The sequence below is a fragment of the Stegostoma tigrinum genome, chromosome 9 (genome assembly GCF_030684315.1).
Source record: "Stegostoma tigrinum isolate sSteTig4 chromosome 9, sSteTig4.hap1, whole genome shotgun sequence".
NCBI lineage: Eukaryota > Metazoa > Chordata > Chondrichthyes > Orectolobiformes > Stegostomatidae > Stegostoma > Stegostoma tigrinum.
Genome location: NC_081362.1, coordinates 19751339 through 19776323, shown reverse-complemented (window position 1 = coordinate 19776323; position 24985 = coordinate 19751339). Strand labels below are relative to the sequence as shown.

The following is a 24985-nucleotide window of genomic DNA, read 5'->3' as shown; positions in this document are numbered from 1 at the left end:
CCACTTAGCGTGCACATCTTTGGACTGTTGGAGGAAACCGGAGGAAATCCACACAGACACAGGGAGAACGTGCAGACTCCACACAGACAGTCAGCTGAGGCTGGAATCGAACCTGGGTCCCTGGCGCTGTGAGGCTGCAGTGCTAACAGCGAGCCACTGTGCCACCAGTTACTATCGAGCACCAATGCTGGGATTGTATCATCATGGGATACAATCTATTATAATGCACTGGGGTCAAACAGCCTAACACTAATGGCCAAGGAGCTGATCTACACGGGAAAGGTGAGGGCGTTGGGGTCGGCAGTGAGAAAACTGTCAGGGTTTAAAAAAATGAATTAATCAGAAGACTAATTTAAGGAGGAAGCAAAAACATACCTCACTGTGAGGCATAAATGTGATCTGGATCGAGCCTCCTCCAAGGTCAAGCATGCCTGTTGTGTTATGCTTTTCTCCTTGCAAGCTATCTGAAAAGAATAAGCTACATTGATCATTGAAAATTCATCACATGAAGGAAGATATTGAACTAAATTCAAGATTAGGTAAATTGCTTTTCAATTAAAAAAAAAGAGAAACATGAAGTGGAAATTATGTAAAGTACAGTCTTGAGATAGTTGAGGTTGGTTGGCTCGCGAGCCGAGCTGGTTTCTTCTTTTGCAGACGTTTCGCTACTGTGCTTGGTAACATCCTCAGTGCAGCCTCTGAAGCAGCACCGGTGTGTCTTCCCGCCTGGTTTTTAAACTCTAGGGTCCATTGAGATGGATTGCCTCACTTTCAGTTTTCCTTCGTAGTGGAATGTATATGGGGGTTGAAATCAATGCATTTATTCATAGCACGCTTCGTGGAGTGCCATGCTTCCAGGAATCCTCGTGCTTGTCTCTGCCTAGCCTGTCCCAGGATCTTGGTGTTTTGCCAGTCAAAGTAGTGGTGCTCATTGTCCATGTGGATTGAGATGAAAGAGTATTGGTCGTGTCTTTTTGTAGCCAGTTGGTGATCATGTACTCTTGTTGTTAGCTTCCTTCCTGGTTGTCCGACGTAGCACGAAGCATGCTATTAATAAACCCATTGAACTCGACCCCATATACATCCCACTACGAGGAAAAGTGAGGCAATCCATCTCAACGGACCCAGAGTTTAAAAACGAGATGGGAAAACACACTGATGCTTCATTGGAGGCTGCACTAAAGATGTTACCAACCATGGTAATGAAACGTCTACGAAACAAGAAACCAGCTCGGTGAGCCAACCAACCTCAACACCCTCGACCCGAGCTACAAAACTACTCCAATACCTTAAAGTATAGGCTCTACTGGCATGTATTTCAGGTAGTTTTGGCAGGTGAAGCAGTCATACATCAAGCTACTAAACAGACCTGTCCCTTAAATTGTCAGTCACATAGTTCGCTGTCTGCTGTCAGATAAAGATTAATTATAATTCTTGAATATTTCCTGTCAGAAAGTAAAGAGGAGTATCCCTACTTTCTGTAAACTGAAAATCTATTTAGGCTCTCACGTCATAACAGAACCCAGAAGATTGCTGACCAGCCACACATTGCAGGTAATGTAACATTCAGATGAGAACTATTGCTGCACAGACAGACGTCAGACCAGGTCACTGGAAGCTGAACTTGGGTTCCTGCTGAGTGAGAAACGGAGATTTTACAGGATGTTGACGTGATCGTGTCTCTACCTCAGCTGTCTGCCAAAATCAGCAAGCATATCAGAAGATAATGAAGAAGCTGGTGAGGATAGGGGTGGGTAGATGCAGTAGTGATAGTTATGCAGAAGGGTGGTTGGAGAAGCCTATATATAGGTCATGACATACTTGGATTAGATCTGAAGAAATTCAGCAGGAGGAGCCTTGGAAAAGAAAAAAACTAAACTGGGAAACTGAAGTTGAGGGGTAAACATAACATGCCATACTAAGGTATGACTGGAACGCCATTTCGAAATGACGAGTGCACGATTTACAAAATAAGTTTAATATGCTTTGAATACAAATCAAGTAGATAGTAGTAGCTTTGATTTAACAATTAAAAGTAACACTGTACAGGAACTGGAAGAGGGCGAGTAATTTGGCTATCTTCTGGCTTGAGGTGCCTTTTGCTTAAAAGCAAAAGCAGCTCCTCCTCCACCACAGGTTTCTACCTCCCTCACCTTCCTGGACCTCTGTCTCCATCTCTGGCAACCACCTAGAAACCAATATCCATTTCAAATCCACCAACTCCCACAGCTTTCTAGAATACCCTCCTCCCACCCACCTTCCTGCAAAAAATGCCATCCTCTATTCCCAATTCCTTCACCTCCGCCGCATCTGCTCCCAGGGTGAAGCATTCCACTCCAGTATATCTCAGATGTCCTCGTTTTTCCAAGACCACAACATCCCCCCCCGCCCCCACAGTTGTCGAGAACGCCCTCGACCGTGTCTCCCGCATTCCCCACAACTCATCCCTCAGACCCCGTCCCTGCGCTAACCACCAAAAGAGAATCCCCTTTGTCCTCACAGCACCCCACCAACCTCCGGATCCAACACATCACCTTCCAACACTTTCGCCATTTGCAATCCGACCCCACCAAAGACATTTTTCCATCCCCACCCTTGTCTGCTTTCCAGAAGGACCACTCTCTCAGTGACTCCCTTGTCCGCTCCACACTCCCCTCCTACCCCACCACACCTGGCACTTTCCCCTGCAACCACAGTGCTGCACCTGCCCCCATATCTCCTCCCTCACCCCCATCCCAGGACCCAAGAAGACTTTCCACATCAAGATGTTCACCTGCACATCTGCCAATGTGGTATACTGCATCCACTGTACCCGTTGTGGTCTCCTCTACATTGGGGAAACCAAGCAGAGGCTTGGGGACCGCTTTGCGGAACACCTACGCTCGGTTCGCAACAAACAACTGCACCCCCTAATTGCAAACCATTTCAACTACCCCTCCCATTCCTTAAATGACATGTCCACCCTGGGCCTCCTACAGTGTCACAATGATGCCATCCGAAGGCTGCAGGTACAGCGACTCACATTCTGCTTGAACCCTGTGGCCCAATGGTATCAAGGTGAATCTCAAAAGCTTCAAAATTGTCCCTCTCCCTACTGCATCCCAAAACCAGCCCAGCTCATCCCCGCCTCCCTAACCTGTTCTTCCTCTCACCTATCCCCTCCTCCCACCTCAAGCCACACCTCAATTTCCAACCTACTAACCCCATCCCACCCATCCTCCCCGGACTGACCTATCCTCTCCCTACCTCCCCACTTACACTCACCTCTACTGGCTCCATCCCCGCCTCTTTAACTTGTCTGTCTCCTCTCCGCCTATCTTCTCCTCTATCCATCTCCCCCTCTCCCCCTCTCCGCTGAAGGGTCTAGGCCCGAAACGTCAGCTTTTGTGCTCCTAAGATGCTGCTTGGCCTGCTGTGTTCATCCAGCTCTACACTTTGTTATCTCCAATCAGCTACTTATTGGCAGCCAAAGCCCCATTCATACCCCTTGCCTTCAGCTCATCTGTAAACTGCTTGAACAAGCAACTGTGTAAACAGTATTCAGAATGAGTGTCCGGTTACTTGCTTTGAAAAAGTGCAACAATCCTTTAACGTTTGTTGGTTTTTTTTAAAAAGCAGCTAATTTTTCCATTTCAGTCCACATTCAAAAATACAGAGAAACAAAAGTATTAACTTTAAACCTACCTATTAAAAAGTTCACAGTAATCCAGGCAGAGATACCTGCAATCACAAGGCAATTGTTAGGAGAAAATAAACATGATCAATGGCATAGTATTTACTGAAATGAAGGCCAATGATATCTATTTTCACAACGGAGGTTTGTAGGCAAACTACAGAGAGTGGTTAACTTACAATGAGAAGCCAAATTAAATCTGCACAGATTTAAGGGTTGGAAACAGAAGGGGTAAGCGGTTTTAAATATCAATGTTGAATTCCACTCAGTGCAGATTCTAAGAATGACAGGTTGTCACTGAACCCTTGGGTCAGCACCTTGAAAATCACAATTCCTACTCACACCTCAAAACGCTAGCTAGTTCAATAAAACTGTCTTCTTATAACATCCTTACTTGTTCCCTGCTCCTTGTACATCAGCTACCATTGTAACCTGCGTCCAGACACTTTTCCATCCTTCCTGATGCAAAACTCTCCTTCTCTACATCTCCTATTGTACCTATGCTTCATAAAGAAGTGAGAAAGATAATGTTTTTCATATTTATTTTAAAAACCTGCATGGAGTACAAGAGCTGGGACATCATTATGTGGCAGTACAAGACACTGGTGAGGCCACTTTTAGAATAGCATGTACAATTCGGGTCACCCTGCTATAGGAAGGATGTTGTTAAACTACAAAGGGTACAGGAAGAAATTACAAAAGATGTTGCTGAAACTGGAGGGTTTGCGTTATAATGAAAGGCTGGGACTATTTTCCCTGGAGTGGAGGCTGAGGGGTTGACCTTAGATAGGCTCAAATCATGAGCTGCATAAATTGGTTGAACAGCCAAGGTCTTTTACCACAGGTAAGGGAATTCAAAACTAGAGGACATAGATTTAAGGTGAGAGGCTAACAATTTAAAAGGGTCCAGAAGGTGGTGCATCTGAGGAATGAGCTGCTGGAGGAAGTGGTACAGATGGCTACATTTACAACATTCAAAAGACATTTGGGCATCCCCTGAATGGGAAAGGTTTAGAGGGATGTGGGCTAAATGCAGAGAAATGGGACTAGTTCTGTTCAGGACACATGGCCTGCATGGACAAATTGGACCAAAGGCTCTGTTCCCAGGTTGTATGAGTCTGTGACAATATGCGTGACATGGTTATGAGGAACCACAGACAGCTGATCAGTGGTTTGCAGACAAACAGGAAAATGCCAGCAAGTTGCTGCAACATTAATTGACAAATTGGAGTCAAGAAGTTAAGATGACATTGAGCATTACAGAGGAGGTGTGAATTAGTAGAAAAATAATTGGGGAAACTTGTGTTTTTCATACTTGAAAGGGCATAGCATTAATTTTTGAGTTTGCAAACGAGACATTCAAGATGATGACAGCAAATTCAGGATTATATTTTCTTCCATCTAGTCTGATCAATTTAAGGAATTGTTTAGACACCCAAAAATCCTGTTATCAATTAAGAGTCAGACAGCAATAGAAGGATGTTTGAACTAAGATCATTTGACTGGCCTCTTTCATTTATAAAGATCTCGTGATTCTGGCATTCAACAGTAGAAAGACCCATCACTTTCTACCGTGTATGAACAGGTTATTTCTTTTCCACAACATGGATTGCTGGATTAGAACCGCCAGCAGAAACCTTCAAAGATGTGCAAGGTCTTAGTTTCAATCTAGCAGGACAACACAGGAATGCAGGAGCTTTCTCTGTGCGAGATGTCAATCAGTGCATTTCACAAGTGGTATAATGAGATGCATATTTTGGGAAGAATGGAGGGGGAAGCAGGGTAGAGAAAATACCTTATAAAGCAACATCTGATGTTGAGAATATTTAAACACAGACATGATTTGTCTCTAGGTTCAAATGCAAGTTATAATCTAAGAGCCAGTGCCCTACCTTCATCAGTCCCATCCATGATACTAACACAATCATTTGTTACTAGGAAAGGGCTCAGTTGAAATACTTCCTTTACCTACAAAAAAAGGATTCAGTAAATACAAATTAATTAAATCATCTTTTCCATTAACTTGCGTTTTTTTGGCAAATCACTAACACAATAAATCCAGTATTATGCAAACCAAGTCCATTCAAAATCATATATTTTAATGCCTTTAGGATTCACATACCTTGTATTTTAACCAAGATACAGAAGGATGTTCACATTGTATCACAGTTTCACACTTTAACAGTGGGACCTTTAGATATGTAGATCAGGATAAACATCAAAAATTGAATATATTGACAGTTAATTGCCCCAAGGCACGTCCATGCATGGGCAAAAACAGTGGTTAGATATCACAGCACATCACCCAATTTCAAAATCCAAAAACAGATACACAGAGGTACATAGGAAACAGAAAATAATTCAGAAAGAATTCTATTCTGCGCAACACGAATGCTGGCACAGTTAACATCTTGAGGTTCTGAAGGTGACAAATGGTGTATATCATGTTTTATAACATCATGCAACAACCTTGAAAAGAATGCAGTTGTTAATTAAATCCTATTTAAAAATACTAGACCTCCCAGGTCAGCATGCCACTGTCAGCAGTACATATGCTCCTGAAGTTGAGGTAATAGATGAGCGCAAAGAGGAGTTCGACATCAACTTTAAGCACCATCTGGTCCAAAGCCCAGACAAAAATGTTGATCTACCTTGGAAATTACAAAGCCAAAGCCAGAGTCAGAAAGGATGCAAATCTCTGGAAGGGTATGGCAAGCAAGGTGGGAATAGAGGAAGCAAACTCCACCAATAATCATCATCCTGACAAAATGTCTAGAACATGAGCTGGTCATAACAGCATATTTTACTTGCAAGACAAGACCACCTCATGGCAACATTCATGGTCCAAACACTGGCACTGTATAGAGACGTTCACAGCATCTGGCCATGACAGGTACTGATTACTACTGAACCAATAAGTGCCATATCTGATCTTTCATCTCCATTAGCCTGACACCTAATAAATGACTCCTTCTCCAAATTATATGAAACATGCATCTTTCATTTAACATCCAGAAAATTAAGTTGTCTTCTCAGCAGCTCCCACAGCAAAACACCTTGTCTTGTCAATTAAGTAACCCAATGACATCCTGGAAAGTGTGGACCATTTTTCATATTTTACAAAGCATTCTCTTGATGAAGGTAGGCATGGAGGATAAAATTCATTAACATCTTCAATGTACCAAATGAGTTTTTGGACAACTGATGAAAAGAGTATTTGCAGACCATGATCTCAAACCGGAGACTAAATTTATAACAACTCATACACACTTCAGAGACTTGGATGATTTACTGCAGGCATCTTAAGTCACAGATGTATCATCAATGGTGCCTTCACAAGATCCTTCAAACCTAGCGGGAAGAAGTGCAGTCCAACAGCAGAGTCCTCTCTCAAGCCAACTTGCCAAGCAAAGAGGAAATAATCATTCAAAACCAGTTCAACTCAACAGCATATTTCATTCATAATCCTGATAGCAGATACCTTAAGTATTCTGAACTTGTCATAGTAGAAAATTCACAGGAAGACAGCAGAAATACTTTTGGGATGTCCTCAAAACTTAATGATTGACGACATCAAACATACTCATCACCTTGTGGGACAGCCTGGCAGCTGACCAAAACAAAAGCAGCTCATTTGATAAGGCACCTAATGTATTTAGGGACTTCATTAGGGATGTGCAGAGGCAAAGGTGAGGTGTGAGAGGAGTGTACAAACTTACAAACAACCTATCCATCTAACATTACTCATCCTGCACATGGCAGTTTTTAAGATCATGCATTGCGCTATTCAGCCTGATCTAGAATGCACTGACTCATGGAGAAAGCATACGCTGTTTTAGCTTTCAAAAAAAAAAATTGGCTACATACTTCAAAAGAAAAATCTAGTGACAGCAAGGACACGAACTAATGGAAAAGCTCCTTCACAAGGAAGACACAGGAATGATGAAATAGACGTCCTCCTCGGCAATGCAAGAATCTGAAAAAAGCAAGCTGGTATCTTTCACAAACATACTTTGATCAGGTTTGCAATGGGTGGTCTCATGACATTTTATCTATACCAAATATACTTACCTCATCTGAACTGTTCGATACGATACCAAGTGCAGATACAGGCCATTTGGCCCAACCAAGCCAAATTTAAACATCTGCTCAAGCCTCCTGCCATCCATTCTCATCCAAATTGATCACTGTGAAACATCTTTGCCCTTCTCCCTCATATACTCATCTCATTTCCTCAAATACATCTACATAGTTGACTTCAATCACCAAAGCACTGAGGTCCACATTCCCATCACTCTTTGGGTAAAAAGGTTTCTTTTGAATCGCCTATTGGATTTCTTGATGACTATTTTTATTGATATCTCTATTCATGCTGTTCCTCACATTCTCCCTGTATCCACTGCGAAAACCCATCATAATTTTATTTTAATCACTTTTTAGGTCACCTGTTTTTTTTTTTAAGAAAAAAAGAGGTCTATCTTGTTGATTCTTTCCTAGTATGTATACCCATTCCTGACATCATCCTTACAGATCTTCTCTGTATCCTCTCCAGTGCTTTTATATCCTTTTCATAAAATGTTAAAGCATAACATCATGCAATGCACTGGTTCTGGTCTAACAAAGGCTCACCAAAGGTTTAGAATAACTTCTCTACTTTTCAATTCTATCCCTCCAGAAATAAAACAAAGCAATTTTGTTTGCATTTTTGGGTATTGCTAACTTGTAATTCAGCTTTAAGTGATTAGTGTATTTGTATTGCAATAGCCCATTGTTCTTCTATTCTACTTAGATTTGCACTTCCACGTAATCAATGATGCTTCTCCTCCTAAAAAGTAGTCTTGTACATTTGTATTTGAATGTCATTTGTCAATTATTTTCCAATTCCACAACTTTATTAATCTCCTTTGTAAATTGGTTGCAGTCTTCTTCAGTATTGACTATCTCCGAAACGGACCGTCTGCCCTCAAAGCCTGGTGTCATCCATGAATTTAGAAATCATTAATGTAAATTGTGAACAGTGGTCCCAGCAATCTCCTTTGTGGAGACCACTTTCTAGCACTGAATAATTATCCTTCAAACCCACTCCACTTTATATGTCACTTTCTCCATCTATGCATTCTGATTTTTAAAACTGTCTAAGCCAACTGTATAACTGTCCCACAATTTTCACATTGTCCATTTCATTGTCAGATTTCCACCTTAGCTAACTTAAGACCATCTAACCTATTTGCTGAGTACATTTTCGCATTAAGAAGTTTTGAAACTCACTAGCAATCCATTTGTTTTTTGTCCTGTGTCTACATTCTCTGACTTAAGAATTCAGATAAATTACATCTACTGCTTTACTATTGCGCACATTACCTCCATAAATTCAATAAGATTGGACAAGCAAAAATTTCCCTTTTGAAATTCACGCTTAATATTCACTATATTTCTAATTTCTAGATGTTCTCCTATTCTCTCTTTATAAGGATTTGGATTTTTATCCTGATGATATCAAGTTGACATCTCGAATTTATCGCTGTTCCCAGACCTCACCTAACTCAAGGTCCCAATCCATGATCACACTGGGTTTCAGACCTCAGCTCTTGCATACCCAATACTCTGAATACTCATAGTACAACCACACAGACATGGCCTTTTCCTAACTCCAAATATCTAACCAAACCCATCAGTCCCATATCTATCACTGCTGTTACAGTATCTTTTCAAGAAATTCAAGAGGCAGAGCATTTTAACCCCTCAGCTTTCTGAATACCCTACACCTTTAAAAAAAACTAACAGAATGCATCAGTAAAAGGCACACAGGTGAGAGAGTTTCACAGAGACAGAGGGGAGACAGTGAGAAAATAAAACATTAAGGGTAAGAAAGAAGCAATAACTACATACAAACATGATTAAAATGCTTCTTAATACAAAAACATTTGGCTAATAGGTCAACTGGCCTTAAGTTAGCTAGGGTGGAGATTGAATAAATGAAATAGATAATGTAAAATTATGGGGCAGTCACATGGTTGGTTGAGAGACCGTAAAGAAAATAGAATATCAAGATAGAGAAAGTGACACAAAAGAAAGCACAGAAAAAAAAAACTAAGAACAGTCCTTCACTATGACTGTCATTCACATAATGCAACTTTCTTGCATCATTTGACTCATCGTGAACAATACCACAAATACATGAAGTGGCAACAAACCAATTTTGTATAATGCATGAATATAGCTTCACAGTTAAAAAAAATGTTCCCCCATGTAAACCCCCCACCACCACTAGTTTTGCCAAAACACCTTATTTGTTTTGGGACAGATAAACAAGCTGGTGAAGCACAGACCAGTTCTCCTACACATTCCACAGCTAGCCTTTATTTCATCATTTACTTCTTCACAACAAGCTATGAAAATGTATTATGTAAATTCTCCAAATTACAAAGTTTTCTTCAATGTTAGTCAAAAAGTAGTTACTTAAGTGGAGTTACCTTATCTAACAAGTGCTGAGCTTTTACTCCTGGCAACAGACGTAAACCAGCAGTAGCTTTTAGTACTAAAGGTGTGCTTGCCCAAAGGTTCCTAGGAATTGACTTTTTGGCAATGTCCAAGAGGTCCTGGATGCCTTTTGTGGCCTGTAATACATATACAATACATATCTAATATGTTTAAAAAAGTCTCAGTTAAAAAGAATTTAATTCTGAAAGACAAAAAGTTTCAATAGCATTTCAAATATATAAACAGTAATGCGTTGCTTGGACAGCATACATGCACTATTTCTGCCTCTCAAATTTAGTATTAACTTTTAAGTTTTAGTTCAAGGCAGTCAACAGTAAGTTCTTGAATATTTCCCCCTATTGGTACCCTTTCAGTTTCTTAAATAGCATATATTTCTTTTGTGTTTAGAGCCATGGTTCAATACTGAGTTTCCAACAGCAGTATTGCGGTTCTCTAGCTGTCCATTATCATTTTGCAGTTTTACATTTAAACATAGCGGTTTAATACTACAGACAGTCCCTAGGTTGCAAATGGTTTCCACTCTGAAAGCCATTCACAAGTCAAATCGTACTCAAGTTGGAACACACTGCAGGACAATGAAAAGCAGCTGTGCGTAAGGATAGAAAACGTTCATGTCAGGTCTTTAAAATTATAACCACAGAGTATTGCAATCATAAGTATTTCTAAATTGGATGTTTGTAAATTGGGAACCCCTGTACAGATGATTTTAGTTGCCATTACAAATGCAGATTGATATCACTATTCATCTTTCTTCCAACATCTCTAGTTTAAATCAAAATGCATTCATATCAAATTTACATTGCCTTAGTAATTTATCTCTAAAACCACAAGTCTCCACCTCTCTATCTCCCCTACATTCTGTATTCTTCAGGCTCGTCGTGTCTTCACTGAAAATAAACTTTACAATCTAATGGGGCGACACGTGGCTCAGTGGTTAGCACTGCAGCCTCACAGCACCAGGGACCCGGGTTCGATTCCAGCTTCAGGCGACTGTCCGTGCGGAGTTTGCACATTCTCCCCCTGTCTGCGTGGGTCCCCTCCGGGTGCTCCGGTTTCTTCCCACAGTCCAAAAACGTGCAGGCTAGGTGGATCGGCCTTGCTAAATTGCCCGTAGTATTCAGGGGTGTGTAGGTTATAGGAGGATGGGTCTGGGTGGGATATATCAAGGGGCAGTGTGGACTTGTTGGGCCGAAGGGCCTGTTTCCACATTGTAGGGAATCTAATCTAAAAATTACTTCGTATTTTTCCACTACTTTGTAGCACCAACCTTATCACTTAGCTGAAGACTACCTTCAGTTTGTAAGCATGACCCGACCTTCGAGTCATTGGTCAATTATCCAACGCACCTCAGTCTGACTGGAGAGTCCTTGGCCTCCTACACAGTTTCATTCAAGCTCAATATAAATTCGAGAACAGCACCTCACCCTTCGGTTAGGCAGTTTACAGCCTCAGTAGTGAGGAAACAACTTGTAATAAAGGATATTACAGTAGCTTCTCCAGTATGACAGTTGTAAGCTCGTGCTCAGTGTTGGGTGCTCAATACTCTTAGGATGCTTGATTTTCTTCAGCAATAGTCATGGGGTGGAGAAATTTTCATTTTGCCAAATATTTCATTTTATAAACCCCAATTCCTAATATTCTGCTGCAACTATTTAATCTTCTTGTAACTTTTATTTGTCAACTGTCCCCTGCCATCTCTGCATCCACGTGCAATATGACCTTCATGTCGCAAAAGTGCCAGGCAACATCCATTGTTATATTTTCTTGTTGGCAATCTGTCTTTGACATTCAAGGCAATGTCATATCTGAATCACCAACCATGAAGATCTTGCAGTTTACCATGGACCAGAAACTGAACTGGACCACACATATACATGTTCCAACTACAAGGACAGGACTGGTATTTCTGCAGTGAGTAACTGACTGGCATCCCATCTAACAACTTAGACACGCAACCCCACATTTAATGGCATCAGTGCATACCATTACAGCAAGGCTGCTTTCATAACTTCCAAACCTCTCCTACTTAGAAAGATAAGAATAGCAGATACTTGGGACCCCAACCACCTGCAAGTTCCCTCTAAGCCACACACCATCCTGACAACTATAATTGCTGTGCTTTTGAAGTCAGTGGGTTAAAATTTTCAAACTCACTCCTTACAGAATTTTGGGTGTGCCTAATTCACATAGACACAGTGGTTCAAGAAAGCAGCTTAATAGTACCGTCTTGAGGGCAATTATAGATTGGCAACAAATGCTGACCTTGTCAGTAACCCACATCTATTCAGAGAACAATTTTTAAAACAGTCTTTGAAAAAGTTGATCATCTCTAATATCCTCCATTTCAGGTCATCGACCAAAACATGAATTTTGTTTCTCCTTCTGTCAATGCAGGCTGGCCTGTTTATTGTTCATAGGAGCGGCTACAAACAACGTCACAAAGCATCACTGGTAGTATTTTGTTAACTGATAAGAAGCACAAACTAAGAGAAAGTAATACCAAATGGGGCTCATCAGAATATGCGGACAATCCTGGCTTCAAAGCTTTGAATGTTTCATCTGCAAGTTTAGGAGATTCTGTTGAAAGACATCAAAATTAGAAATTTGGATGATTAGCTTTCTCAACTGTACAATTCATTTCAATGACTGCATCAGCAATATTAATGAGGTCAGTATTTCTGCAACCATGATTTTAAACCATTAAGCTTTAATGGAAAACTTCCTGCAGGGTTAATGAAAGTTTGTTTATATTGTGGGATTTTGGAACAGGGATGAAGAAATAACCTTTGAAAGACTGAAGCCCAAGTTACAAATGCAGGTAATAATTAAATGCTTAACAGGCCATACATTGAAAGTCAGACCACTGCAATGTAGGACAAATACTTTTTCAAAAAAAAAACTGATTTAAACATTTTTGTGGTGAAAGTTAAGCCAATAAATGAGGGTTCATCATTAAAAAGACAGAGAGCACAGCTTTTCTTTGAAGTAGGGCCCTGAAGTGTCTTACATCCAGTCAAGAGGGCAGACGACCTTAAACGTAGTGGCTCATAGACAGCTCCACTGACTATGCATAGAGATCAAAGTTAACGTTTCTGGGTTAGCAATTCTACAGGACTGGGCTAATGATTTGAAGCTGTGCTCAAATCCTTGGGCATTTAATTTCTTATAGTCATAAATCTGCAATAAGCAGCTAGCAACAGTTTAGTGACTATAAAATTAGTGGTCAAAAATTACATCTGGTTCACTGTCCTTAAAGGAAGGAAATCCATCAACCTTATGCAATCTGCCCTCTTTCACCTGTAGTGAAGAGGTTCAATTAAAAATCAAATCTCAATTAAAAGTCAAACATGGCCGAAACCAAATGAATTAGCCAGCAACATTTTAGGTAGGGTAAAGGCAAAAAGTAATCCAGTTGATTCTATAAAGTGATCCTCATTAACATCTGAGAACTTACACCAAAATTAGTCACACAGACAACAAGATACAGTTGTACACCATAGTGATACCTTTCATACAACTCCTCGGACATCCTATCCCTAGCAACATCTTGTCAAACTGGCAGGATAGAGATTTAATCCATCAGAGGTGGTATCACAGTCATTATGCAACACAGAGTGGGAAGTACTGGGAGTCCTCAACATTGACTCTGGATCTCATGGGTATCATATTAAGCTTAAATCAGGAAACACCCTGATTACACCTACCAACCTCCTTCAGCTAATACTCCACCAAGTTGACCACCATTTGGAAGCAGCAAGTATCCTGGGTAGCCATGGCACATAGCCCATATGCCATCAAGGACATTAAATTCCACCCCTACACTGAGGCCACCCTTTAATGTGATCCTATTAGCATGCTACCTGGATTAATTCAGAACAATCTATTAGCTCAACATTGGGAAATGAGGAATGCAGTGGGCCATTGCCATTCAACTATATTCAAGCACATTCCATAAGCTCATAGAACATAACAGCGCAGTACAAGCCCTTCCAGCCTCTATGTTGCACCGACCTGTGAAACCAAACTGAAGCCCAACTAACCTACACTATTCCATTATCATCCATATGTCTATCCAAAGACCATTTAAATGCCCTTAAAGTTGCTGAGTCTACTACTGTTGCAGGCAGGGTATTCCACACCCTTACCACTATGTGGAACACATTTCACTCACTCTGACGTCACCATCAAATCAGGGTACTGAACCCTGGTTTGAACAGAAATGAAGTGAGGATGCCAGGACAATGCGTGAAGACAGGTGTGAGATTTATATATAAATATTTTTGAGTTTAGATTTCAAACTAACAGCAGATGGGTATCGTGTTTTTTTGTGTGAAGAGATTCAATACTAACTAGGTCAGTATTTCCATAATTATGATTTTAAACCATTAAACTTTGACAGAAATCCTCCTGCTGAGTTAATGAAATTTGTTTATATTGTGGGATTTTTGCAACAGGAGAAAGAAAATATTGAAGTACATTAGCTTGCATTTGGGATTAGAATCTATTTGCAAGAGTCAAAGATAAAGGCATTATAGCTCAACACCAGGACTGGAAAGAAGCAGTTAAACCAAAGTTTTGATAGGGAAAGAAAACTTCTCTAGACTTTGATCAACTGTAAAGTGATGGTGTTGGGGAGTAGATAAGATTTTTTACTTTTGGTTACCTGAAATCTTTTAAATTTGTGTGTGTAGATCACTCTCCCCCCCCCCTTTTTATGTGCATTACACTCCTGTTTCAGTGTTAAAAATCAAATCTGCAAACTGTGCTTCAGTCAAAGACTGCCATGATAAAATAGAAACAAATGCAATTCATCAAGACAGATTTCATTCTGTGAACTGACTTGTCCAGTAGTAATATCAGCTGGGATCATAACTGTCAGACTTAGATAAAAGTGAGGTGCCACTGTGTTGAAGCAACACAGGTCTAGATTATAAGAAAATAATTGAGACGTGGGAGGAAAAGGCCATTTGTCCCTTCATGCCTGCTCTGTCAAACCTCTTCCTATGGTCCTCCTTATCATTTATGCCAGTTTTCAAACAATTTGATTCACTCCTTTTAGATCAAGAAATGATTGATCACACTGGAGCATATCAAAGGATTCAAAAAAAACTCAAGCTATACATAATGAAGACTGGCTCTAGCTGAGCTCAATGTCAAGCTGTTCCTGTACAACGACATCACCAGCACCAACTCAACAAGGTGGAACATGAAGCAGAGTGCTATTCTCAACTCAAACAGTGAAATAGATTGTTAAGCTGAAAATAACATCTGGCCACTTAAAGGCTAAACATTTAAACTTGATATTCAATGGTATTACAACAGCTGAATTTTAACATTCCAGGGCACACTGTTAACCAGAAACATGACTGGACTGGTAGAAGAAATGCTTGACTACAATAGCAAGCTAGAGGCTGGGAATTCTACAGAGTAGCACATATCCTGACCCTTCTAAGCCTGTCCACTGTTTACCAGGCTCAAGTTAGATTTGAGATGGAAGTTTAACATTAATGAAGTTGATTATGAAGGTGTGTTCAGAATCTTTAAAAGGTTACTGAACTGGCAAGTCAGCTCTGCCGGAACACGCATAAAGGAAGCCCAGAGGTCATTGAGAAAATACTTCAGTAATTATTGAAATTTTATTAAAAGACAGTACTTTTCAACATGGAGGGAACATATGGATCTCTTTACTTAGAATCCAAATCCAATAGAGAATTCAAGAGAAACTTCTTTATACAGAGTACCAAAAATGTAGAACAAGTTTACACAATGTTTAGAGGCACTTAGCATAGAGGCATTTAAGGGGTAACTAGGCGAATTCTTGAGAAAAAAATAGGATATGCTGATAGGAGTGGAATGAGTGAGTGGTACTATGTTCTCTTGGATCATAAATGCCAACAAACTGGTTGGGCCAAATGGCCTGTTGGGTTGCACATTCCATACGAAAGCGCCACTCAATAAGTCAGAATACTGGGTCTTTCCCGATGTACCTATATCATTTTTCCTTTATGAGTTTACGATATACCCAATTCTCTTTTCAATGTTACTGTGGAATCTGCATCCATCTTTTCAGCCAGTTCATTCCAAATCACGACAGCTTTAAAGTTCTGGCAAAGATCTGTAGCTCGGGATGTGGGGGAGGTCGATGACTTGCTCGCATCGTTGGCTTGTTCTTGTTCAGATGTCTCAGCACCATGCTAGGTAACATAGTCAGTGGAACCTCTGACAAAGCGATGTTATTCTACTCCACTTGGAATTTATACCGTCTGGTCCATTATGGTGAGTAGTGTCATTTCCAGTTTTGATCTATATGGGTTTGTAAATGGGGTCCAATTCCATATGGTTGTTGACTGAAGTATGGGTGGAGAACCATGCCTTTAGGAATTCTTGTGCATGTCTATATTTGGCTTGGGCTATGGTACCTTATCCCAGTTAACCCGAAAGCCTTCATTGTCCGAGTGTACCAACATTAAGAGCAGTTTGTCGTGCCATTTAGCTGCTAGTTGATGTTCATGTGCTCCGATGGCTAGTTTCCTTCCTGTCTGTCCGATGTAATGTTTGTGGTTGTTGTTGCATGGTATTTTGTAAACCACATTGGTTCTGTATGTAGTGGGAATGGGGTCTTTAATCATTGTAAAGTGTTTGTCATAGAGTGGGAGTGGGCTTGTGGACCACCATAATTCCTGCTGGTCTTAGGAGTCTTCTTGACAGTTCTGGTGTGTTCTTGATGTAGGGCAGTGCGGCCAATGTGTTAGGTTATGCTGCATCCTCCTGTTGTTGTCTGTTTACTAGGCACCTGCAGATGAAATTGTAGAGATATCCATTTATAGTGAGGATTTAGTGTAGGTGCTCTTCCTCTTTCCTGCGTAGTTCTGGGGTGTTGCAGTGTGTCATAGCCAGTTTAAATAGTGTTCTAATGTAGCTTTGTTTGTGGACATTGGGGTGGTTGTTGGGAAAGTTGAGGATTTAATCGGTATGGGTTGCTTTTCACACCCCAACACCCTGGAATTACACTGGAAAGAGGAAGGGCACCTACACAAAATCCTCACTATAAACGATATTTCTACAACTTCATCCACAGATACATACTCAGCAAACCACCACAGGAAGTCACATTATGACCTAACACACTGGCCACACTGTCCTACATCAAGAACATATCAGAACTAACAGCAAGACTCCTAAGACCACCAGGAATCATGATGGCCCACAAGCCCACAGCCATTCTATGACAAACACTTACAAGGATTAAAAGACCCAATTCCCACAACATGTTTAACTAACATGGTTTACAAAATACCATGCAATAACTACCACAAACATTACATCAGACAGACAGGATGGAAAACTAGCCATCAGCATACACGAACATCAACTAGCAGCAAAATGGCACGACGAACTCTCCTTAATTCAGACAATGAAGGCCATCAGCTTAAGCGGGACAAGATAATGATAGCAGCCCAAGCCAAAGATAGAGACACACGGGAATTCCTAGAGGTATGGTTCTCCACCCATATTTCAATCAATAAACATACGAATTGGACCCATAGATCAAAACTGGAAGTGACAGTACTCACCATAATGGACCAGACAGTATAAATTCTAAGCGGAGAAGAATAACATCGCTTCATCGGAGGCTCCACTGATGTCACCTAACATGGTGATGAAACGTCTGAATAAAAACAAGCCAGCTTGGCGAGCAAGTCAACAACCTCATGAAACCTTTAACTGTAAAGCCACGAATTTTTTGCTGGGCATCAACATGTCAAAGCAACAATAACATATCCTGTCACTTTTAAAGATTTGTCTATATTCTAACAATTGAGAGATTTAAACACTGCTATATCTTGGGGCACTAATACTAAATGTAACATAGATGGAAGTAAGGAGTCATGTGACCATGTTGGAACCTGATTCGCAATAAACCAGAGAGAAACAACAAAAGCTGGAAATTAGAGAGTCAGACAGCATCCACGGAGAGAGAACAAGCTAATGTTTTGGGTCTAGATAACTCTTCATCTAAAGGTTAGCTTGCTTTCTCTCCATGGATGCAATCTGACCCTCTGATCTCCAGCATTTTGTTGTTTTCAGTACATCTGCAATAATTTGCTCTCACAGTAAGCCTGGGTGGGTGGTTTAACTGTTAGAAATTTGAGGAAAACTCGGATCAATGAATTGAAAGGAAGGTGCAAGTTATTTACATAAGGGGACGATAGCACGTTCTACATGTACAATCAATTTTATTTACTGTCATGGGATATGGGCATTGCTGTCCAAACGTAATTTATTCTCCATCCTCAAGTTCCCTTGAACAAGAGTTGGTAAGTTGCCTTTTTAAACTGTTGTCGTCTGGGTATGTCCATGGTGCTGTTAGAGTGTTCTGCGATTTTTGACCCAATAATCTCAGTCTCTCAAAGTCAGATAGGTATTATGGAGATTAACAGGAAAGGAGCAGGAAACCTGACGTTTCGGGTCAGGACCCTTCTTCAGAAAAAAAGGGTCCCGACCCAAAACATCAGCTTTCCTGCTCCTCTGATGCTACCTCCACACTTGTCTCTGACTACAGCATTGGCAGTTCCTATAATATCTAAGTTGCAAACAGTCCTTTTTTATTCATTCACAGGATGATGATGATGCCAGCTAGTCCAGCATTTATTGCGTATCCCTAAATTAAGAGTCAAACACGTTGCTGAGAGTCTGAAGTCACATGTAGGCCAGGCCAGGTAAGGAAAGCAATTTCCTTCCCTGAAGGTCATTAGTGAAATTGTTTCATGGTCATTGTTAGACAGTCAATTCCAGATTTGTTTTTATTTTATTGAATTAAATTCCACCATCTGCCATGACAGGATTCAAACATGGGTCCCCAGAATGTTAACTGAGTGTTTGGATTAACAGTGTAGAAATAATGCCATTAGGCCATCACTTCCCCATACAGCACTATTACTCAAACTACAGTTACTAATTACAGTTAAAAGTACTGTAGCAGGGATCATGCTTCTCAGTATCAGTATCCACATCTGAGCAATTTTGCAAAGTAGCTGGAAATGAATACCTACCATTTGGCAACTTGGTAAACTTGAAGACATGGATGCGTGTCCCAGTGCTGCCAGCATCAAACATGATTCCATAGAAGTCTTGGGGCACAGGTTGTTCGAGAGTTGCCTGCATGATAAATCCGAGCCCATTCTGTGTTCTTTGAAAAGGTTTCTTTTGATACACATATATTAATATGCATACGAAAAGGACAAACACATATGCAACTTTTGGTAACTTCATGGCTCCCAACATTTAAAATCATCTTTTTTGCTGCAGATTCAAGCAAGGCTTGCACAACTCATTGTAGAATCTGTAATAAAAGTTAATTTAAACAATTAACCAGGTTCATACATTTAAGACATTTTCTCAAGCTGCACAGTGGAATTTTTCTTTTTCTAAATAGCAGGGTACAGTGCAGCTCTGGAAAATTCTTAATCATGATGACAAAATTTAAAACCAGATAAATCCAGGTAATCAGTGGCGGATTAACACAGAACTGGTGTCATGTACTAAAATTAAGTATAAAATGCTGCAAAACTGAGGCAAAGCAAGACCAATAACCAAAATGAGATTCTCCAGCATCTGCAGTTCCTACTATCTGTAGAAATCTGACCTATACGTGACATCAGAACTACATCAAAACAGTTGACTCTTAAAGCGATATGGCAAGTCACTCAGCCTTAGAAGAGAAACTTCTGATGGGCAATTAATGTTAACTTTGCCAGCAAAATTCACATCAAAAGAATGATTAAAGAACAAAAAAGAGACTCAGCCCTGCACAGGCAAAACTAATGTAGAACTGTACTCAATATTGGCAAATAGCTCTAAATGGGAATGAAAAATTTAGTCTTTGGTTTCTTTTCTTCAGAAAGGTTTGGGGTTGTGGTGGAAGAGCAGTAGTTCATAATCTGTTTAAAATGTCTGGTTGAAACATTGGAAATAGTAGTAGGTCATACAGTAAATCAGCACCTGCTTCGAAATTCAATTAGATCACATCTGATCAGTCTCATTGCTGTTTTCTTGCAATATACCCATACTACTTGTTATCTTTATCTACAAATCCGTTAATTTGAGCTGTTGAATACACTCAGGGCCTCCGTAACCCTCCGGCAGCAAAAATTCCAAAGATTCACCCCATTTTGGGGAAACAAATTCCTTATTTCAGCCCTAAACGGCCTACCCCTGATTTCAGCCCTATCAACTGGGAATAATTCTTCCTGTACATAACCCTGCCAAGCTCTGTAAGAATTTTATTTGCTTCAATTAGATCACTGGTGTAGGCCTAAAATACAAGGCATATTTAAATAGCAAACAAACAATCTGAAGATTGACTTTACTAAGTTGGCTGTTGATAGTATCCTTGTGCCAGAATCAGAAAGTTCTGCTATTGAATATCATTCCAACCCTGATTACAAAATCTAAGTTGAAACTCTGGTGTGGCAGTGAAGGAGTGGTACTGTTATAGATGCCATCTTTCAAGTGACTTGTTGCCCCAAAAAGAAAATTTGCAGTGATCATATAACCTGCTGGGTTACAAATGATTGTTATTTGAGGGATCAATATTAACCATTACAGTATCCACTGGAATAATTCACCTTCTTTGAAAGAGTGCCACGGAACCCTTTACATTCACAAACAGGGAGAAATCTGCAATTCTGTTTAACATCTCGTGAAAAAAAACACCTCAGGCAATGTAGCACTCTAATAGTTCTATGTAATAGCGTCAGCTAGATTACATGCTCGGGTCTATGGAGTGGCACTACAACCTTCAATTTACAGCCCACAGCCTTCTGATTCACAACTACCACTGAACCAAGGATGACGTAATTGTTTCAAAGGCAGAAAATTATGCACAGAGCTATAGAACAGAATAAATTATACTAATAGATTGCTTTCTCGTGGTGAGTCAGAGGATGAATTATTGCAACATGCATTTTGTCATTGTGTTGTTATAAATGAAGCTTAAAAGTTATGGAATCAGGGCAATAATGTCAGTAAATAATACAAAACTCCACTGGGAGACAATCTAGCAAATTGGAAGTAGCATAAGATGGAATATAAAAAATATCAGTATATTCACAGTTACTGTATAATATACAGTTAACCTCATAGTGGGCATATTAATTAAACACAGTCCAGGGATAACTTGTAAATACTATATCGCAGCCAGCTGATTCCTTTTCATTACAAGCATATCGTAGATGCATTGAAAATGTTACACAAAATTAACCGAGTTCATTCCTTCCAGAGTTCCTCCGCACCTGTGCACTGCAGATTTTGACAATTCTGCAGTGTCAAGGCATCTGGAAAAATAGTGAGTGAAAAGTGTTCAGAACTCCTCCTGTTTAGCAGTCATTTGAAAACTGAGATCTAACATTCACACAGAGATTTACAGTCAGTTCTTTTAGTTAGCAGTCACAGTCAGAATGGCCTAACATTTTTACTAAATAAACCTGTCAGAATTAAAGTGAGTCAAGAGATGGCAGCACAGGGTGGCAGGTAACATTGGGGAGGGGGGTGCAACAGGGTGACTTGGGGGGTGGGGGAAAAGAGTGTGGTGGCAGGGTAACTGGGGGCAGGGGGCAGTGGTGGCAGCAAGGTATGGGGGAGGGGGTTGGTGGTGATGCTAACAGCAGATTGACTAACCTGGGGGGGTGGCAGCAGCAGGGAGACAGAAGGGGAATGGGAAAAGAGGGGGCAAGTGGTGGCTGGGTGTTTTTTTTGGAGGGGGGAGTGGTGGCAGCGTGACTGAGGTGGGGGGGTGGGGGTGGTGGCAGCATGACTGAGGTGGGGGGGGGGTCAGTGCAGTGGGAGGTCAGAGCGGTGGCAGGGTGAATGAAGTGGGGTGGTCAGAGTGGTGGCAGGGTGAATGAAGTGGAGGGGGGGTCAGAGTGGTGGCAGCGTGACTAAGGTGGGGGGGTGGTCAGAGTGGTGGCAGGGTGAATGAAGTGGGGTGGTCAGAGTGGTGGCAGGGTGAATGAAGTGGAGGGGGGGTCAGAGTGGTGGCAGGGTGAATGAAGTGGAGGGGGGGTCAGAGTGGTGGCAGGGTGAATGAGGTGGGGGGGGGTCAGAGCGGTGGCAGGGTGAATGAGGTGGGGGGGGGTCAGAGCGGTGGCAGGGTCAATGAGGTGGGGGGGGTCAGAGCGGTGGCAGGGTCAATGAGGTGGGGGGGGGTCAGAGCGGTGGCAGGGTCAATGAGGTGGGGGGAGTCAGAGCGGTGGCAGGGTCAATGAGGTGGGGGGAGTCAGAGCGGTGGCAGGGTCAATGAGGTGGGGGGAGTCAGAGCGGTGGCAGGGTCAATGAGGTGGGGGGAGTCAGAGCGGTGGCAGGGTCAATGAGGTGGGGGGGGTCAGAGCGGTGGCAGGGTCAATGAGGTGGGGGGGGTCAGAGCGGTGGCAGGGTCAATGAAGTGGGGGGGGGGTCAGAGTGGTGGCAGGGTGAATGAAGTGGGGGGGTCAGAGTGGTGGCAGGGTGACTAAGGTGGGGGGGGGGGAGGTCAGAGCGGTGGCAGGGTGAATGAGGTGGGGAAACAGACGGTGGCAGGTTGAGGGGAGGAGGCCAACGAACGAAATTTCCGAGGGCCGTGGTTGACAGACATTCGATGTCTTTCATGAAGACAGGACGAGAGTGGACGAGCGATTAAACCCGGCGCAAGAGGAGCGGCCTGCCCCGAAAATGGAACTCGCTCGATGAGGCTTTGGAAAACTTACCGAACCGGCTAAATCCATCACCCCGGACCAACAACCGACATTCAGCGTCAGCTGTCGCAAGTCACTCGTCCCCGCGCATGTGCGAGCGCGCACAGCTACTCCGGCGCGTGAATATGGAGGGAGGAGCGCACGCTATACATGCACCAAACTGCCTCGAGCGCCTTCACAGCGCATGCGGACTGGGTAAAGTTAAAATGCGCTGGAAGACAGTTGGGGGTGGGGTGGAAGGAAGTCAGTAATGCTTGGCTGCTTTTGCCGTATCCTGAGATTTCCGCTAGTGCTACGCCTTTCCGTATGCACACACCCCACCAGCACTACCTGGGAATCATACCATAGAATCCCTACAGTGTGGAAACAGACCCTTCGGCCCAAGATCAGACCTAACCTGGTGTGTAGTCTTCTCCCCAATAGCAACTCTGCTGGATCTATCCCTGTACTTGCTGGAGGGGTGGTGGTAGAATCAAATATTTTGTGTGGTATCTCGTGAAGTTGTAGACTGTTTCTTTAAACCTGCCTGCAAAGTTTGGACAGCTCTTTCTGCCAGATGATGGATGGTGTGCAACTCTTCTTAAATGATGAATAATCATTCAACTTTAGGAAACACTCAAACTGTCTGTTGGTAAATGGTGACCTGTTGTCTGTGACCAGGAGTCTGTGAACCGTGTGTGGTTTTTCTATTGTCGTCCCCATATTTGATGAATGAACCCTATGCATGAAAGGACCTGTAGAGATGACATATAACCAGGTGCTGGGATTACCCAGGCATTCTCAAGAATGTGGGGGGAGCTGTAAGTAGTAATTTTTGTCCTTATTGGCACTTTGGGCACTGTCCCACCAATGTATTTTGGAACCTGTGGATTAGTCTGGTGGAGTTTAACCAGTATTTGATGGTGACCTTTGATCTGGACAATCATTCTTGCACCCTGTAATAACATGCCTTCCTGAACTGTGATCTGTTCTGTCTGGGTCCAAAAAGGTTTCATTTCTGCCTTTGGATTTCACTATCACCAGCAACTATTTCAGTTTTGCCAGGACTGAATCTTCCTGTGTCCAAAGTCTAATATTGTCAGCCATGACTGAAAATGTGTCCAGAAAATTTAAAACCCTTCCAATGCAGTACCACCACTTGCATATCTGCTGTCACAACTTGACCATCCAGACGGTGTTCCAGTGTTCCAACTTGTAATTACACACACTTACAATTAGAGCCTACTGCTAAATTCGGCCTGAAGGCATGGTGACACTGCCTTGTTCAACTAAATCTAGTGGGAGTTTGTGGTCAGTTGTTATTACAAATTAAGCCTGTAAAGGTATTGGTGGAACTCTGACTCCAAAATGACTGCCAAACCTTCTCTCTGCATCTAGGTGTATTTAAGCTGTGCATTCGCCAAAATCCTGGATGAATATGCTAGTGGGTGTTCCTCTCCTGGGCCACCTATGAGCAATGTTATAAAGCATAGGTTGACCTGCCCTCTGAGAGCTAAAATCAAAATACCCAAAGAGGAGCACTTGGCCCTATAATCTGTAAAAGGAATGTGAAAAGTGGTGGTACCTATTTTTCAGCAACTTCTTGTGCTTAAGTAAATAAATTCCTAACACTCACTTTGAAATCAACAAGTAACAATTTATTTATCTAACTTGAATGGTGAACAAATTAACTGAACTATTAATAAACCAAATAAATCCCTTCAGTACGCTAACTATTGCCAAACAATGCAAGATTCTAATGTACAAGTCTCACTTATATAAAATAAAAATTAAAAAAATAAAATTTAGTTTCTCAAAATTACAGCCAGGTTACGTGTCTTCCAGAATGTTCGATGCCTTCTCTGAAGATTCTTCTGTCAGGAATATTAACTAGTTGCACTGTGGGTACCTTTGTTATTTAGATAGTGCTTTCTCCAAGACAGACGAGGCTGTGAGAGGCAGCAATTCTCTCTTGAAAGCTGAGGGCTGTTAGCCCTGGCAGATGGCAGTTAGCTCTGTGGTTTTGTCCAACTGCCCCTTCTTTTGTACCTTTAATGGCATAACAATATTTCTTACAATAGGATTGATTCTATATTGTCAA

At 41.6% G+C, this 24985-nt stretch overlaps 1 protein-coding gene across 2 annotated transcripts in view; it reads right to left on the bottom strand.

The window, feature by feature from the left end:
* entpd6 (ectonucleoside triphosphate diphosphohydrolase 6) overlaps nucleotides 1-23056 on the bottom strand; it is a 54895-nt gene extending 31839 nt beyond the window's left edge. The window contains exons 1-7 of one of the 2 annotated variants that reach the window (XM_059648390.1): nucleotides 22918-23056; nucleotides 19228-19517; nucleotides 12675-12751; nucleotides 10147-10290; nucleotides 5566-5641; nucleotides 3685-3720; nucleotides 376-464 (exon numbers count right to left, since the gene is read on the bottom strand). In XM_059648390.1, coding sequence (XP_059504373.1) covers nucleotides 376-464; nucleotides 3685-3720; nucleotides 5566-5641; nucleotides 10147-10290; nucleotides 12675-12751; nucleotides 19228-19459 — 654 coding nt within the window. In that variant the 5' untranslated portion in view covers nucleotides 19460-19517; nucleotides 22918-23056. The remainder of the gene's footprint in view (nucleotides 1-375; nucleotides 465-3684; nucleotides 3721-5565; nucleotides 5642-10146; nucleotides 10291-12674; nucleotides 12752-19227; nucleotides 19518-22917) is intronic. The other variant, XM_059648389.1, reaches the window with a different exon arrangement.
* Nucleotides 23057-24985: the final 1929 nt, after the last annotated feature.